At 41.5% G+C, this 19,084-nt stretch overlaps 1 protein-coding gene across 5 annotated transcripts in view; it reads right to left on the reverse strand.

Annotated features, from left to right (window-relative positions):
* Positions 1-19,084, reverse strand: part of LOC309631168 (aldehyde oxidase 1) — a 111,423-nt gene that overhangs the window by 40,849 nt on the left and 51,490 nt on the right. For 2 of the 5 annotated variants that reach the window (XM_082397281.1, XM_082397285.1), the window contains 13 exons: positions 18,757-18,846; positions 18,026-18,106; positions 17,044-17,188; positions 16,236-16,328; positions 15,231-15,382; positions 14,947-15,040; positions 13,502-13,611; positions 12,295-12,479; positions 11,190-11,352; positions 8,721-8,813; positions 4,242-4,411; positions 3,767-3,893; positions 1,422-1,544 (listed from right to left, as the gene is read on the reverse strand). In XM_082397281.1, coding sequence (XP_082253407.1) covers positions 1,422-1,544; positions 3,767-3,893; positions 4,242-4,411; positions 8,721-8,813; positions 11,190-11,352; positions 12,295-12,479; positions 13,502-13,611; positions 14,947-15,040; positions 15,231-15,382; positions 16,236-16,328; positions 17,044-17,188; positions 18,026-18,106; positions 18,757-18,846 — 1,626 coding nt within the window. The other 3 variants (XR_014246119.1, XM_082397282.1, XR_014246120.1) reach the window with 3 other exon arrangements.

Below are 19,084 nucleotides of genomic sequence, written 5' to 3' on the forward strand. Positions count from 1 at the left end.
ATTTGGCTGGAAAGCGGGGTGAGGGGGAAGGGAAGATATTTAGCTACTGGAATTGGGCAAAGAATTACAAACAAGATTTTTGATAAAGTATTACGGACATAATTTCTTACTAAGAAGTAAGCCTAACTCTGAAACACAATGTTGAGGAAGGAATGTATAAAGTAAGCAAGCAGAGCAGGCAACATATGAATGAAAACAGTTTAAGAGAACAGAATGTTTGAATTTGAAACTGGCCAGGAAAATGTGGAAAGCATAATCACTCTTTGACTCCAACTAAACTTGTATATTTTTGTCTCCTTGACATGATTTTATTTTAATTTCAGAACACTGAGGACATTGTCCAGAAACAAACTCTATGTTCCCTGGCATAAAGCAGCATGATAGGAAACATACCCAAGGCCAAGTTCTCCTGGAGACACTAACCTTGGCCAACTCATTTCCTTATTTTCTGCCTCAGAGCATGCTAGTCACCTAGAGACCAATTTATTTATTATGTTGTGGAGATAATATTGTATTCCGAGATTACACTGAGTCTGTATGTGCTGAATCTAATCTATTCATGATGCTTTCCCAACTTTCATGCTTTTATTACTTAGTCAATTATAAGAACCAATGAAATATATGCAGAAGATTACTCATATCATTTCATGGAGATGAGTCTGAAAACCTTTATAAATTTCAAAATCCTTTTTAAAAAACAGGATAGGAAATGCAGTTCCCCAATTTGTTTAAGTTGCCAAAATAGCTGTAGGCATCATAGGATCTATTTCTCATACTTACTTAAGATATGCATTAAAGGATCTGAAACTAGTGTCACCAATATATGCTTCATAGAGCATCTTGTCGGTTCTCACTGTGTACCTGAAAGAGCCTGGGTGAAGGTGTATATGGAGTCCTAGGGTGTGTCCCCTCTCCTGAACATTGTTGGTTACCCATCCAGCATTCTTTTCACCTGTCCCCTTCCAAATAGTGCTCAGATTTCTGTTTAGGTCTCCATCACTCTCCCACACAGCCCATAAACCGCAAAGAAATCTGACCACCCCCCACCAGCAGTAACCACCAGTTCTTGCCAGTCATGAATCCAGAGAGGGACATGTGACCTAAGTGCCTGATGAGGCTGGATCCCAGGACTCGTGGGATGTTGGGACAATGGCTTTCTTTCTTGCTTATTGGACGTGAACTAGAAGCTCCTGGCTGCTAACCTGTCACCACAGGAGATAAAGCCTGTACCATGGGCAGCAAGGAGGAGAGGCAGAAGATCAGCTTGCTTGCTAACACTGAGAGAGTTTGAAGCCAACAAAGCCCCTGTTTTTTGGAAGCCACTTTGAGTTGGATGGTCTTTCCTGTTTCTGCAGTCAAAAGCATTTTAAGTGATATGCCACTGAAATCTGCTCTTCTGGCCCCACCTTTGAACTCATTACCTCGATGGTCAGGATCAGCGGCTCCAAATCTCGGTAGACAATCTTCACTCGCTGCGCAGCTCGCTTTGCCTGAACCTCGGAATCAGCAATCACGGCACAGACAAGCTCACCCACGCAAAATACCTACAACACAGAAAAGACCTCTGTTCCCAAGGAGGCCAGGCACCAGGGCCTCTCCTTTCGTTCATTTCCCCCATCCCTGCTAGCTCAGAGCTAGACACACAGTAAATGACCCCTTCGCGTGTGACTTAACCGCAGTGCTGTGGTTAACGAAGGCTTCGGTAGGGAAGCACATTTGTCAGAGTTGGCCTGCTGACCTCAGGCACTGGGAGAGTGCAGGTCTTTGCGCTGCATCATTGGCAGCGGTGGCTGAAGAGGGACAGGTCTGAGGCTGCCTCACGTACAGCAGAAGAGTCAGTCCCGTGGTTTGACCTGGGGTTGCCACACCACGATCTGGGCCCTTCTGAGAGGTGGCTTCTCCTTCATGAACCGGCAGCATCAGAAGGTCACAGACCCTCTCACCCAGAGAGGAAGGAGGGAGAGAGTGATACCGCAACACTGCTGGTGAGCACACCTCTGCCCTGAACTGTGGTGGAGCACAGGCTTTTCAAGGAGAGAAGTGACTACAGGAGCCAAGAGCGAGCCCGGAGCATTCACCGGTTCACCAGCAGGTGGGGTAGGTAGGCGGCCTAAGGAGGTCACCCAGGGACCAGGGTAGAAAGCGGATGGGGAAAAACAAAACTAAGGCTCCAGAGAGGTAAAACAGTCAGGACTGGAAGAAGTCATACGACCTTTTGATTCTCTTTCCCACCTTTTACTGTGATCCAAATCAAAACATAATCACTCATTTTTAAGAACGACATTAGATTATTAGGTCTTTTCTACAATGAACATACAGTAGTTTTATCACCAAACAAAAATGGTAGTTAAAGAAAAGTTAAATCCAGCACACACACACAAAAGTGTGTTGGGTACGGGTGGGCGGGGGCAGTGGGGAGACACATGAAACAAAAATGGCAAGTGTTAACAATGGTTGGAGCTGGGTGATGGGCCTATGGGGATTTATTGTACTAGTCTCTATTTTTGTGTGTGTTTAAAATTTCTGCAATGAAGCGATTTTTTAAAGATATAGCGTGCTAAGGACAAATGTTAAAAAAAGGAATGAAACTAATGGATGCAATCATTCGCAACAGCTCTGTTCTCCGCTCTCCACAGACGTGGGTCTTGCCCTGTGACCTGGTACACAGACACGCCCCTGAGATGCTCAGAATCAACGCGCACACACCTCAGGGCCCAGGAGGGCTTTGCTTGGTTAATTAACATTTACGCAAAGGCCATAGTTCTCATTGTCCTCTGCCTTGGGGGAGGTTCAACCTTGACTTCAGACTCTCAGTCACCAAACTTTCATTTTTATCGACTAAGTCTGCTAAGTGAGAGCCAGAGGCAGGGACTCTTCCAAATGATAAAGCTCTTTTGGGTAAACACTGAACTGAGAATCTGGAGTTATGCAGAAAACCTTCTGGACACTGCCCTTGCTGCATTTTCTGATAATCTGAGATACAGTAGTCGATGTTTTAATCATTTGAACCGTTCAAGTGGCAACAATGCTATCACTGTTCCTCTGCTCATTTACTCTGCTTTGTAGGAAGCAGTGTATGGAATATGCCGATGAATCAGATGTGGGCCCTCACTCAAGGCATTTTACTAAGTAGGAGAAATAGGTAAGACATAGACATAAATACATAAGCTCAATATAAGATAGAAAGTGCAATAAAGGTCCACTTTGCCTTCTCCTCCAGACTTTAAGTTCTGCAAGGGCAAGAACCACAGGGGTCTTGTTCACCTACGGCAGTAGGTGCTCACTTAAAAGATGCCTGTTGAACACATGGCATATGAACGAATGAGAGAGAGTGAGTTCCGAGAGGGAGAGAGAACTCCTGGATTAAAGGATAAGGAAAGACTTCATGGTGGAGCTACCACTTGAACTTGGACGTTGGACTGAGACTGGGGCAATGGCAAGGGATTCTCAGGGAAAGTATCAGCAAATAAAAGTCATTATTCTCTTCTCATATATCCTTTCATAAGTATGAAAGCAACACATGATCTTACTACTAGAAAATATAAAACACTCGAGTATCTTTTATATAACTAGTCAACTTTTTACTTACGTGGAAAATGAATATTTTTGAACTAATTCACTGTTAGAATATAGTGATTTATAATAAGCATTCAAAGAATACTGGCATCCTTTATGATGTGCCAAATTCAATGCTATCTTTTAAGAAAATACGAAGTGTCATTAACTGAGGAAGTTACTTTTAAAACAGAAAGCAAAAATGCAGCACCTCATCTGTCGATAGAAGTTTCTCAGGTTTGGTTAAAAGGCGGAAGGAGTTGATGCCATGAAGATGTTCCTCAGTCAGGATGTCCACCACACCTGGCAGGCTGAGAGCTTCTGACAGATCCACAGACCTAGATGAGGACACACAGAACAGGGCTACTCAGAGCGGCCCCGCAGCCTGCAGACCACAGAGAACGTGCTTAATCAGAGAATAAGATACGAGAGAGGGAAGATACATCCAAAACCCTCCAATAGTTCTATGCCAGACAATTGGGAAAAAATTCCTGGGACAATGAAGTTATTATACGGAGGGACAAACTGTGGTGAAGCCTACACTTTGATCCCATTTCACTTCAAATCTAATACATTGGACATTGCCAACAAATAGCTTATCCTCTTCAAACCGTTACTTTTCACTAATGTGACTTGGCCAAAAAGGCAATCATTTCTGCCTACTGGGTAAAAACCTTATCACTTACACAATCTTAGCGTGAGCTCTTGAGCTTGTTACAAAAGTCAAGAACAGCTCCCGGTCCACTGCAGGCATGTCATCACAGTAGATGGCTTCACCTGTGGCATGCTTAATACCAGACAGATGCATGATGGGATGGCCAACTGGGTCTTGAGGAAGCTGCTTTGGGTCTGCATTCTGTTTAATCAATAATCAACATTTTTATAATCATATTATGCACATCTCTCATAAGAGGGGAGCTATATAATTTACATCCAAACCAGAACACTTTCGAAAATAAAAACGTCACTATTAATAACACCAGGACAGTAAGCCTATTTCAGTAATTCAGTAGGCAAACTGGGATGTATAGCCATGATGTTGTTCTTATTTTTTTCCCCACTATTTTGATATAGACCACAAACATCTCTAATGCAAATTCTATCTGTGTAAGTAAATGAATATAAATCTTTCTTCCTGACAATATAAAATGATGTCCTCTTGCAAATGTTCATGTATTTCTTTAACTTTTATTATCAAAATTATTTTACTGTTGCAGCTAAGCATGGCACATGTACTATTTTGCAGAAAAGCCTGATGACCATGTTTATAGAAAATGAGTGCATGCATTCAACCACAAGAGCTTTTTTTATTTTCTACTTTGAGTGAGGAAGTCTAAGAAATAACTGGTAAAACTCATAACTCAGACAATCCTGATAAAGAATGAAGACAAAGGAAGCTGCATTTTGAGTAATGATTCACTAATATTACTTTTTCTTAGAGACCCACGGAGTAAAATGTCTTGCCACTGGTTTTATAAATACCTTAAATATGCTTCATTAACCAAAGTCGAAATTAAGAAACATAACATCTCCTCCAGTATTTTAAATAGGAGAGAGTTGTTAGCTTTCTTGGTTGGGAGAAGAAGAATCGGAGGTATGAAGAAAGAAGGGTTAAGAGACATGGTATAGACCAAGCTCAGAGACCAGGGCCAAGGCTGGGGCTGCCGAGGGGGCTGGTGATGGGACTGTGGGAGGCGGAAATTCCAGGAAAGTTGCCAGCCAAGCGGCCACTCCCAAAAGGCTACTCTCAAAGGAGAAGGCAGCTCTGGGGCCTGGAGCGCTGCAGGAGGAGCTGCCTGCGAAGCAGTGCCGAGCTGCCCCGTCCACAACTCGCGGGGTCAGCACTGCATCCGGCACCAGGGCTGCGGCCAGACCCCCCAGGCTTTCTCAGGAAGTCCTGGGCATGAGGAGGGTCGGCCAAGGTAAGGCCCGGAAAAAGCTATGGAGGCTCCCTTTCCCACCCCATATGCTGCTCCACACTGCTGTTCACGGGGTCACCCTGAGCCTGGGTGAGGCACGGACTCTGTCTTTGAGATGAGGCTCTCAGTGCTCCTCTACATCACACAGCAGGAGGGAAGACAGAAAAGGCACCAACAGAACACACGCTGGTCAACACCTCTACTGGGAGGAAAAGAAGCCATAGAAGCTGACCTGTTTCCAGCTCAGGATCATGTAAGGCATCTGAGAAATTTTTAAAAAGTAAATACAATTGTATTTGATTCCCAGAAAGTGCAGTTTGAGAAAGCCTACTTAGTACGTATTGACAATACATGAGATGTTTGATTCCACCTAGAGTGGCAGCTCATGTCAATCACAGCTGCAGATTTGCCAGAGTCAAAGCTTCCCTTGGCTCAACGAAAGTGCTCTGAGGCTCTTGCTCCACAGAATGGAAGGGAAAGAACCTAGCTGTCTGGGATCCCACTGATCAACTGTCATGTTTTCTTCTCATGCAGGTGTTTTGCTTTCTTTGCCTTTCTGAACATTTGGATTCCATTTACCAAATACCATGAATGGAGGAAAGCCAGCATGGTTACGATGGGAACTTTACATAAAGGTATCTGTGAAAAGACACCTCCCCAAGCCCCTCTGCTGCTCACGAGGCCCGAGAAGAATGGCTATCAGTCACTGCCAACCTCCTTGAGGGACTCAAAAAATAAACCTTCAGCTTGAGATAGATCAGAGGTTCCTTAGGCAGGAACCTGGAGAAACCTCTGATCTGTCAGAGGGAAAAGGAGAGTGGCACATGTAATCTGAAAACGCGTTCAGCATTTTTATTGGTTATTAGAGAAATGAGAAAAAAACCCCTATTGTTTTTATAATATAAATGACAACAAGTAAAATATCAGCCAAATTTTCCCTGACAATTATACGTAGAAAGTACAGTCATTTCTCAAATGAATTTGGCATAAGACATATGTGTAGGATGCTCTGAACTTATTTCTATTTCATATAAAATTTACTGTTTTACAGTAAAATATATACTTACTGATAAACATTTCTTGTTTTAAAGCCCATATTTGCTTCACTTAAATGTAAACTTCAATACTGTAGTTAGTACAAGACAATGCACCAAAAAAGGAATATTGGCTAAGTCTTTGTGTTTTGTTTTGTGGTGGTTGTGTTCATCCTGACTTTATAAACTAGAAAGCAGAAGATTATGAAAAAAAATAATTTAGAACTTGGCCTAGGCACCGTTAAATAAAGGTGGACATTAGGCCACAAACGTAGGGGAAGGGGGGAAATGAGAGAAAATTTTACATGTTGTGGTTCAGGCAATATGAACAGGGATTTGAATCAGCCCCAATGCACACCAGCCCCATCCTCACGGCCAAATGCTCTCAGCAGGCTTCTTCTCCCTCTTCTCTGAGAAGCTGAGGTGGTGATCCAAAGAAAAAAATGTATCAGGTCCGGTTTGTTTCAGATGGTAGGGACTGATTCCCGCTGTGCTGCCCTATAATGCTGTGTGGAGTTCTCCATTTGAACAACATTTGAATGAAAAATCACCCACATCTTTTTTTTTTTTAATCCAAAGAGATTTTTTCTATCCTCAAGAGCAAACTTCCAGGTAATCCATAAGCTTAGACACTAAGGAAACACATTCATAGATCTCTACATAGGCTCTGGGAGTTTTCTATGACATAATACTTTTTACTATAAATACTGAAACACATCATTGCTTTGGGAAAAAAGTATTTTGAAACCTTGCTGTGAGCCCTGCCTGCCAAAAGGTTGAAGATAAATCCCAAAATATATCTTTGATATATATATCTATAAATATAAAATTGATTAATTTAGCTGAAGCTATAACACTTTTTTTTAAAAAGTCAGTTGTGATGAATCTACTAATGAAAGGGGTTGTATTTGATTACTTGCTTGTGCTTGTTATATGGCTAAAGATACCATGGAGGAAAGAATGTTGTCTCCTCTAACTGGTGATCTCTGTCAAAAGGCTTTTAAGCAAATTAACTGATTTGGGGAAAAAAAATGTTGGTCATGACTGCTGAAGTTCCTCTAGCAATGTGGGTATTTGTGTATGTGTGTGTGCCCGCGCATGTATGTGTATGTGTGAAAACCCAGAGGAAAACAAAAATAAAACATATATATGAGAGATACACTACTTCCAAAACTTGGTATTGCAATCTATAATAACAAACTATGTGAAGATTATCACTTTTCTTTGGATGATTTGAAAGCCCATTAATTTGTTGTTGTTCCTGTGGTTGTTGAAGTTTATTCCATGGTCAAGGCAATGTTAGGGTATTTATAAATAAGCCAAACGTTGCAGTGGTCGTATTTTACACGGGGGAAGAGGGAAGCTATTTTTGACTTTCAAAATGATCACTTTCAACACTTTCAGTGGAGTTTGGCATATTTGAATTTTGAATATATTGAACCTAAAAACTGAAGAGATATATACCAACAGGGAACTGTTTGTTATGACATACTGTAAGCTTTTATAACTAAATTCAACAATAGATCCAATGAACTGAATCTATTTAAAAAGAATCTTTAAAAAGCCTTTTCATGTTCTTGACTTAATAAAACTCTCAAGGTAAAGTTTCTTGATAACAATTTCAAGGAAAAGCACTGAATCTTATCCAGTTTACCAATAGGAGGACTTCAGGCGATACTCTTATGATGTTGTAGCTGAAAATTCTGTTTGAAAGTCATGAGGAATTGTGTTCTAATAGGCAGCTTTCACTAGGAGACCTTGAAATTAGCTCTTAGAACTTACGTTTGATTCAACTCTAAAACTCTAACTCACAGAGAAAACACTTGGAGAATGGGGACTGGGGGAGCAGAGCATCTCCACATTCAAACAAAATAAATCAGCAGCTCTGACTTTGGTTGTGTTCTGACTTCCACAATGTCAAGGGCAAGAGCATGTGGAATACTAGGCAGCTTGTTCATGTCAGTGGTACAAGGTCACAGAACAAAACACACAGTCCTCAAGTTGAAAACAGACATTTAAAAAAATTACCACTGCTAGCTTTATTTTTAATCACAATACTGCATTGATTTTGAAATTTTAATTAACAGTGAAGAAGGCTGTGGGTTCTCCAGAAGGGGAGCTTGGGCTAATACATCTTGACAATCACTGAGAGATAAGTGAAGAAGCTTTAGCCCAGGACCTTTGAATTAAAAAGAAGAAAAAAGCCACTAACCTGGTACTTTAATGTTCTCCAGTGATGTCTGGAATGAAGCTCTTCTAAAGCACTCTCGTACTTGTCTGTAAGGCTAGGATAGTGAACAGGTTCCTGAAAAGTAGAACCATTGTAGATATTTAAAATATGCCAGAATGGTCTTGGGAGGGAGGCTAGCACGGTTCTTACCAAGCAGCTCTACTGTAAAGTCGAACATTTGTCAAGTACTTGCCTAACTCAGAATCATGGAAGTAGAAACAGGGTTCTCCCTGACCTCCAGGACACACACTCTGGAAGGTCCATACGTATGACCACATATTACAAAGAGCCACGTGAAAACAGTAGATTACTGACTCCCAATATCTTTATGTTTCTTATGATACTTTCACATGCCTTCCTAAATGATTTGAGGACTTACAAACCAATAAAACAGGAAAGTAGAAGCTAAGTAAATAATTGGAAAGGAAGAGAGTAGTTAAACCAGGAAAAAGTCAGAGCCAAGGTACACCATTGCAAATGAGCATCAAGCTCTGCTTTGTACCACCTGGCCAATCAGGAAGAAGAGAAAATGCGGCGGGCTGCATCTCTGCCACAACCTCACAGCAGTAAGCATTCTGGGGCCCCAGGAGGAACACTTCCTAGAGTTGAGGAAAAGTGGGTCATTTGGTCCTTAGGCAAGACTTTGAACAGTGCACCTAATGGTTATTTTTTACAATTTAAAATTTTTAACAGAAAATTAAAGCCAACAAAGGCTATTATTATTATTATTATTATTATTTTATGGCTGTGTTGGGTCTTCGTTTCTGTGCAAGGGCTTTCTCTAGTTGCAGCAAGTGGGGGCCACTCTTCATCGCGGTGCGCGGGCCCCTCACTATCGCGGCCTCTCTTGTTGCGGAGCACACGCTCCAGACGCGCAGGCTCAGCAATTGTGGCTCACGGGCCTAGTCGCTCCGCGGCATGTAGGATCTTCCCAGACCATGGCTCGAACCCGTGTCCCCTGCACTGGCAGGCAGATTCTCAACCACTGCGCCACCAGGGAAGCCCAAGGCTATTATTTTTAATAGCAGAGAAATGTTAATAGAGGAAATTGAATAGAAGGTAAAAGACTACAAGACGGAAGCTGTAATTTATATCATTTGATTCATCCAATAAATTGTATTAGTTTGCTATTAATTGGAGGAGCCTATAGTTGGCTTTATTACTTTTTCTCTTTTGATTACCTAGTAACAATATGTCACTTATATATGATTTCAAGCTTCTATTCTAAAAACTTTGATACAACTGTTCTGGTTCTTAGTTCTCATGTATAATGAGAAGATACTTTCAGAAGCAATGATAAGAGAGAACTCTGCCTCTAATTTAAAGTGATCATACTAGGGCTTCCCTGGTGGCGCAGTGTTTAAGAATCCGCCTGCCAATGCAGGGGGACATGAGTTTGAGTCCTGGTCTGGGAAGATCCCACATGCCGCGGAGCAACTAAGCCCGTGCGCCACAACTACTGAGCCTGTGCTCTAAAGCCCACAAGCCACAACTACTGAGCCCGCATGCCACAACTAATGAAGCCCGCGTGCCAAGAGCCTGTGCTCCGCAACAAGAGAAGCCTCCACAGTGAGAAGCCCACGCACCGCACCAGAGTAGCTCCTGCTCACTGCAACTAGAGAAAGCCCGCGTGCAGCAACGAAGACCCAACACAGCCAAAAATAAATAAATAAATAAATTTATTTAAAAAAAAAAAAGTGATCATACTAATTTCTATACCACATGAGGAATGTTCTTGGCTTCTAGTCTAGTTTGGTCTGCTGATTGTAGCTTGGGATTAATGAACCAATATGGTTGAAGTTCCCTTTGGGTCTAGCAAATTTATTCCAAACTTTTTTTAGTTGTATCCTCCCTAGCCAAGAGTCTTGTAACTCTAATTGTTTGCCATAAGGGAGGCCAGGTGAAGGAATGCCCGGATGCTTACAACTGTGATTATGACTCCCAGTAGGCAGTCTTCACCATGGTTCTCTGAAGCATTAGGGACCATATGAAGCCTTTTCCTATGATGGCCCATTTCTCAATAACCTTGTGGAGTGGCTGCCATTACCATCTTACAAGTGAGGGAAAACAAAGCTGAACCCAGAGAAGAAAGCCAAACGTACAAAGGTAAACCTCGACAGGTGGAAGAAACGCTTTCCTAAGGGAAAATACATTCAAATCATTAACAAGTTTCTGAACACCATGGAGACATACAACAGGTCAGAAACAAAATAACTGAGTGGTATTAAACCAAATCCCGCACAACTCTGTGCTCTACTCGCCGTTCTTCCCCAAACACTCACCCCATCAACAGACGGCCTGCCATACGCCCAGCAAGCCCGTGAGTCTCCGATGTGGGTTGTCTTTTCTATTCTATTCTACAGCTATCTGGCAGGGAGTTGTTGCCGCCACTTTGCGTATCCCCAGAGCCCCCAAGACTGGGAAAGGTAACGCATGGTCGGTTCCACTTACCATCCTCTTCAAAATCTGTGACACTTCCAGGTAGAACTTGAAGAGGAAGCTGATGATGAGAGTCCTCCTGAACTCCACCCTCCCACCTGGGGCTGAGCCTGGGAGGGAGACTTCATCCAGAATCAGCCTGCAAGCTGCGTCCAGCATCTCTTCATTCCAGCGCCTGTGGGCGTCAAAAGAGAAGACTCCTAGCCCAACAGGACTCACTACCTCACAGGCTCAGTGAGCTTGTGAGACAAATAGCGACAGTTTAATGCAAGAGGAAAAGAGTACAAACTCCAGAGTCAGGCAAGCCAAGTTCAAATCCCAGTCCCCCACTCTCGAGGTGTCTGGCCTGGGCCCCCCAGTTCATCATCTGTAAAAGCACAGTAATGGTAGAACACACCGCCTGGAATGGTCGTGAGAAAGAAATGACAACTCATGTTAAGTCCTCAGCCCAGGAGTAACTGCCCCCTATATCACTAGAACATTTACTGCATGCCAGGTTCTGTTTTACGTACCTTATATGTATCCATTCATTTAATCCTCTCAACTGTCCTATGAGGTGTGATTATCTCCCTGACTGATAAGGAAACTGAGGTACTGTAAGATTAAGTAAGCTGACAGAGATCACATAATTTATAGGAGTTGAACTGAGATCTGGACCCAGGCAGTGTGGCTCAATCAAGATCGTGGTTTAAACCGTTAGTCTATTACTTCTGAAATGTTAACTGGTACCTAGTAAATGCTCAAGAAATATTGGCGACTAGTATTACGTATAGAAATAAAAAAGTTAGGTATGCACGTGCATTTAGCAAGTTATTATAAAACAAACTCCCATAATCTATCTTTCATAATGGTAAATTATTCTCTTACAATAAAGAATGCAGATTTACTCACTTTGCTTACTGTGTCTATATACTATCGGGAGATGGGTTCACACACACACACAAACTGTATGGTGCCCACTTCAGAATTCACTAAGACACATGGGAATAATCATGAGATCTTATTGGAATTCCATGTCATTAAACAGAAAGGTAGTAAGCATTTTTCTTCTTGTAATTACATGACACCACAAAAAGAGCTGCTCTATTACTTGGAGACTAAGGACATGAATCCATACCTTCCGATGAGTTTCTGGCAGGAATTCTTTGCACAGATGGTGGTTGGACCAACGCCTCCATATGCAATGGATAACTCTCTAATGATGCCATCTCCTCCTCCAAAAAAAACTCTCATTCCCGAATTGACTATCGCTAGCGCGTTCTGTTGCCGCTGGGCTTGTCGGAAGGCTGACACAAACTCCCGCTGAAAGCAAAAGTGAAGTGGCACCTGTAGACACACACTGAGGGACAACTATGCACAAGGCAGTTTGTTTATGTTGCCTCACTTGACCCTTGTCACACTCTCTGTTATGGGCCAAATTGTGTCCCCTCAAAATCGATAAGTTGAAGTCCTAACTCCCAGTACCTCAGGATGTGACTGTATCAGGAGATAGGGTCTTTAAAGAGGTGATAAGTTAAAATGAGATAATCGGGGTGGGCGATAATGCAACATGGTGGTGTCCTCACAAGAAGAGGAAATTTGGACACAGACACAAACAGAGGGAAACCACATGGAGACACAGGGAGAAGATAGTTATCTAAAAGCCAAGGAGAAAAGCCTCAGGGAAAACCAACCCTGCAACACCTTGATATCACACTTCCAGCCTCCAGAAGTGAGAGTGTAGTTAAGCCACCCAGTCTGTGGTTCTTTATTACGGCAGCCCTAGCAAATTCATACACCGTCCAAGGCAAGCTTGATTATTCGCATTTACAGATGAGGAATCTGTAATTAGGAGTGATTCAGTAATTAGCTCAGGGTCAAAGTAGGTCTAAAACTAGGATTCACTCTTGAGTCTGACTCCAAAGCCCTTCTTCTTACCATTAAGTTCTATTGCAAATTTATAGCCTCTTCAAAACCTCAAGATATAAGTAGAAGTATAGTTTCAAGTCTTATTTAGGAAAAAGCCTCACGGGACAAAGAATTTTTAAAAATCTGTAAGAAAGTAACTTTAGAGTTTGGTTTGGGTGGGGGGAAGGTGGGGAGGGAGAAAGAGACACAGAGAGTGAGAGAGTGGTGACGGGCAGGGTTGGGGAGGAAGGCAGAGTCAAAGGCCTCCAGGTTCTAGCAATGATGGGGGTTACAGAACACAAGTGAAAAATAACTATTCACAAATCCTCATATTCTCCACTGCAAACACTCAACACCTTTTCTTAACCCACCCTATGTTGGAATTAACAAGCTGTGCACTCACAAGTAAAACCAAGAAATTGAAAGGACATTCTCACCTTCCTCGAATAAGAGATGTTCACTGAGATCAAGATTTCTTCAGGCTTAAGGTCAGCACTGGGGCACTTTCTGAGAAACTGCTCATTTAAAGGAATCTGTCTTTTTCCTTCTGTGGAAAGAAATGACACTTTCCCTGGAATCTGTTCTATTAAACAATCAAAATCCCAAAACTTGGGAAATAATTCTACCAAATATCACAGGAAATTTATTGTTTGAGAAAAAAAGTGCTCTTCCTATGTTTAAAACTCTTTCACCATGAAATGGCATCTTGCAATGTTTCTTCCCATCTAGGGCCCACCTTTTTTTTTTTTTTTTGCCTTCCTTGCTTGATTATAAATAAAAATATCTAGCAGAGTAGACCAGAGGTCAGGTAGAGTTGGACCTTAGCACTCTTTCTGAACAGCACGATTCATTTTGAGCTTTGTAAGAAGGGAGAGGACATTAATATCCCTTTTGATATTCTAATAAAGTCATTCAACAAACATTTATTTATAACCAAGAACCCTACTTGATACAGTAGTGAATAAATAAATTGCCTTTAATGAATTTTTCTACTAGTGGGATGCAGTCTTATTTGTTTATATCTTTTCTCAGCACCAAAAGAATTTCTGTTCTTTAATCAGTATATTGGGGGGAGGAACTGTTTAAAGCTATAATGAAATAGGACTTTGGGATAAAGCTAAGAAGCTTTTGATGATCATATTTACATCAAAAACCTATTTCTCAATAAATGATTTTTTTAAAAGATGTTACTTAAATTGATAACTGAATGTACATCTTCTTCCTTAAGATAATTTTGGGGTTTAGATGACATGAAGAGTAGGCATTTAACAATGCAGCTAACAGAAAGTTAGTACATATTTCTAAATGAAAAAAAAAAACAAAACAGATGTATAGAGGACCAATGAAAACTTCCTAATAATTGTCGACAAAGTTAAAATAAAAGAAATAAATGAAAAGTCCTGGACTTAGTTTCAAAAAAAAAAAACTCAAGTAAATAAATATAGAATGAAGCCCAAGCACTGTTCAATAGAAAAAGGTCTGCAGGCTTCCATCAACGACAGCTTGAGCATGACGTGGGTGTCACACGCTCCTGTACCGCCTGGAGAAAGTCTCTGACAAAGGGGCCCAGTCGTTGTCAATAGCCTAGAGTTCTCTCCACTATTCAGATCACACCGGGACACTAACAAACACTGGTTGATGTCAGGTGACAAGTATGGGAAAACATCTAGCACAAGTCCTCAAAAAGAAAGAGATGGAGACATTGGGTGTGTGTGCATTTAGGACCAGACTGACCAACTTTCCAAGCATCCAGAAAGGCAGAAGGAATTATTAATATTATAAAGGACAGTAATTTTCAAAACTGGACTTCCTGCATCCCTAGAGAGGCAAAAGGGTAGGAGGAACAGGGTTTAATAATCCCTAAGAAGGAGTTGTCACTTACCTTTTGATAGCAAGTTGAGGGTACAGTTGCCCACGGCCAGGAGGGGGTTCAGATCTGAATCTGGATGTCTGCTCACTATGTGGCCCCCTAAAGACTTTTTAAAATAATGGGTTATTTTCACTCCACTTATGTAATTATAAAGACACAAGTGGTAAAATAAGAATCGAGCAAGACTTTGGAAAACTATTCCTTTTGTCTGTTCCAAAAGAATGAAAATGTCATGATTTATCAGGGACAGTCATTCCTGGGACACATACTAGATGTTACTGTCGTCAGATACATACAGCCATGTTCCTGATCTGGGATCCAGCCAGAGTTCCCAAATGCTTCAGGAGAGCGTGGTACATCTGTGTCTTCTCCTCCGGGAGTTTCAGGATCACATTAGCCAGGATGTCCTTCACCTGAGCCAGGCTGAGGGCGGCACCTAAGGTCAGTCCTGAAATGAAACCATTTGTAGATAACGCAATGTGATCATTGCTGACCTGGAAATGTCCATTCGATTTTAGACTACAGATATGGGATCTTTATGCTAGATACATGCTACCCTGCTTACTGGTGGTCATGGTGGTGACGGTGGGAATAGTGGTTGGTAATGGAGGTGTTAATGATGATGGTGGAGGAGGTGATGGCATTGGTGACGGGGGGAGGGTGACAGTGATGGAGGTCATGGAGGCTAAATTTTCTGAATACTCACTGTGTCAAGCACTATGCTGAATGCTTCACAGAATCTTCTTGAATTCTAACAAAGCTTTGAAATATTAATAGCCCCACACAAACTGAGATTCAGTTAAGTAACTTGACTAAGTTTTTCAGCTAATATATGACATAGTCAGGAATTGGACTCCAGAGCCAGACTCCAAACCCACATTTCATTGCTTCTCATCATTGTCATTAAATCAATTTCCTTTATTGAAATAGAAAAGCCAGTTTGTAAGCTGCTTAATAAGTAAATTTGTTTGGTTACTACTGTGCTTCTGGAGAGCAAAGATCCTCATCTTTATCTTCTACCCAGCACTTAGCACAGTACCCTTCACTGAAGAGTTGTTACATTTCCCTCATACAGCAGACATAAAAGTTCTTCAGTGAAAATCCGACTCTTCAGACAATTAGTATCTCATATAATCATAGAGAATTCTTCCCTGAGCCTCCTCCAGAATGTTATCACCTTACAAGGGAATCTCTTTGTATATTATAATTATGAATAAGACTTTTTTTGCTTGTCTGCTGAGCAAAGCAAATAAGATGATTAATGCATTTTAACTAAGAAAATAGGGACCTTAAGAACTCACCATTATCTGTATAGTTTACAACACTCAGTTCTTCAATTCCATCAGGAGAAATTATAACTGGGTGAAAGATGCCTTTAAATTTCACGTCAGGCCCTGAAGGATTAGGAAAAAAAAAATAAGCAGACTAAGATGAAGGGGGGCTAACTGCCTTTTAAATTTTGAAATTGTGATTAAAACTGATGTCTTTAAATATATAAAAATTACATATCTATCGGTCTGTTCATTGCCAAATCGCACACACAGAGAACGGACGGGTGGATTTTCACTAAACTCGGGGAACTCTTTGGACTCGTCAGCCTTAAAACTTGGCAGACACGTCCAAGACCACTTGTGGCATACTCAAAATTCTCCTTGGGAAGACTCTAGGAGACTCCTCAAAGAAGTAGGCAGGCAAACTGAGTTTACAATGGACACCATAGAAAGAGCCTGTCACTGCAGTTTAAGAAAACCTATTATGGCCACTGAGACACCACTGAGAGAGGAAACAGCAATTTCAAATACAAGCCCCAGATCAGTCTCTACATGGAAAGACAGGACAGCTGTCACTGGAGCTGCTGCTGCTGATTTGTCACGGAGCAGGCCTCTTGGGTCCAGCTCTGTGCACTGCTCCGGTTAGGGCAATAGGAATTCACTTATGTGATGGAAGTTGTAAAAGACTCTTGAGCAGTGCTCAAGGGAAGTCAAGTATAAATGATTTAAAATGTTATTTCAGACTGCTTTTTCTGAGAACATGCATATATGAGGTTTTTTCCTCCCCAAAGCCCTTTTCCTCAGTTTCCTCATAAGAAGTCCCTGGGGATCTACATACCCACAGAGGTGTTCCCCATGACAACCGGGGCCTGGGGATACTTGACTTTGGTTTCTAGAAGTTCCTTCAGGGTCACTGGAGAAATCCATGTCATTCTATCACCATCAAAAATCCTGGTCCTTTGTGGTTGTTTCTCAGCCATTGTCTATTGAAAAAGCAATAAAGATTCAAGATCGTCTCGTGATAATATTTCCACCTGTTTCTGCTCTGTCTTTACAGGAACAGACAAAGGAGATAGAGATCTTTTTAAAAAATAAAATAAAAGTGGGACTTCCCTGGTGGTGCATTGGGATTGGCGCTCCCAATGCAGGGGGTCCAGGTTCGATCCCTGGTCAGGGAACTAGATCCCACATGCCACAAGTAATAGTTCGCATGCCACAACTAAGGAGACCATGTGCTGCAACTAAGACCCAGCTCAACCAAATAAATAAATATTTAAAAAAATATATCAGCATTGGAAAAAAATAAAAAACAAAACAAAATAAAATAAAATAAAAGTCACCTAAAAGTAGAGCTTTACTAGGAATCAGAGTACAAGATAAAATGTGACAATATTTTACTCCTTCTGGAGACTATTCCAATACATCACCCTTTGGTGCTTTTATATCTCAAAAGAATCCATTTCAATGCTTAAAAATACTTTACATGCTTAATTTCGTCAAAACATTTAATGGAACAATAAAACTCAGCAAAACCGGAAATAGAAAACATGTCTAAATCTATAAATGCTGTGATGTCATTTCAGGACACTTTTTAATAGATACTACCTGCTGCTTCTCACATTCAACTGTCCCCTGGTGGTGACTCCACCCTCGTTCCCCCATCTCTGCCCTGGTCCCATACTCTTTAGACCTTGGACTGAGAATGGCAGGTGGATATTACCTATTCGCCAATCAGCTTTCGAGAGGATCCATAAGCAAATATCCTTCCTGGCATTTCACCGTGAATTCCTCTAGGATGAGCTCAACTTTGTCTTACTTACCATTAGCTCAGGAGGAAATATCAATTCCTGAGTTGGATCCAATGGCAGAAACTCCTCTTCTGAGAAGAGTTTTAGATTTGTCTTAAAAAGAGAAAGTACCAGAAGTTATTGTCATCAGGCAATTCTCCCTACTTTAAGTCCTTTGTGGAATGAGGTCAGATGAAGATAGGCATAGAAGAGACAGACAGACAAAAAACCCCACTGGTCAGCCATGGTACCTGGGCTCTAAGCCAAGGGCTCTAACACAGACCAGGTCACCAGGATCTCAGCGCAGATGCTGGGGGGCCTCCAAAGCCCTCAGCCCCTGCACATGCTCCTCGGAGTCTGGGGGGAGCACAGGAGGCAGCAGCGTGAGACACAACTGAGAACCAGAACATTCCCCTGAATTGCCACCTCTCTTATCACTCCCTGCCCTTCCATTTCCTTAACATCCCCACTAGAAAAAAGACTTGAAGAAGGCTTTTTTTAAACTAAGAGACAATAAGAGATCAATGTGTTCTCCCTCTTGTAGGTAGCTGGACGTGACCGAGAGTAACATCAGGAGTGAGGGATGAAGTTGTTAGGTTAGATTTTTTTTTTTTTTTTGATAGAGATGGAGTGAGAATGGGGGAGGGGACATGCTGACACACCTCAAATTAGTCACCTTACGCAGCCATTTAGTCTTCCTAAAGGTAAGTTGGTCTCTACTCATGTCCTGAGAAAATCTTATAAAAAATTTACATTTCACTGACCTCATGTCCTTCCTCAAACTCTGGTAATCCATTTATTCCTTGATCCAAACAGCAAACCCCATTTTCTTTACTTTGACAGCAGCCAGAAGTCTAGTGGGTGAAAAACAGAAATAATCAAGAAATTATTGTTGATTCTACTAAATATTTTTTCGGCTTTATTGAGATATAATTAACAAATAAAATTGTGTATATTTAAAGTGTACAACATGACTATTTGACATGCGTATACTTTGTTAAATGATCACCACAACCAGGTTAATTAACACATCCATCACCTCACATAGTTACCATTTGTGTGTGTGTGTGTGTGTGTGTGTGGTGAGAACAC

This window comes from Balaenoptera borealis (genome assembly GCF_965194805.1).
Source record: "Balaenoptera borealis genome assembly, chromosome: 6".
Classification (NCBI taxonomy): domain Eukaryota; kingdom Metazoa; phylum Chordata; class Mammalia; order Artiodactyla; family Balaenopteridae; genus Balaenoptera; species Balaenoptera borealis.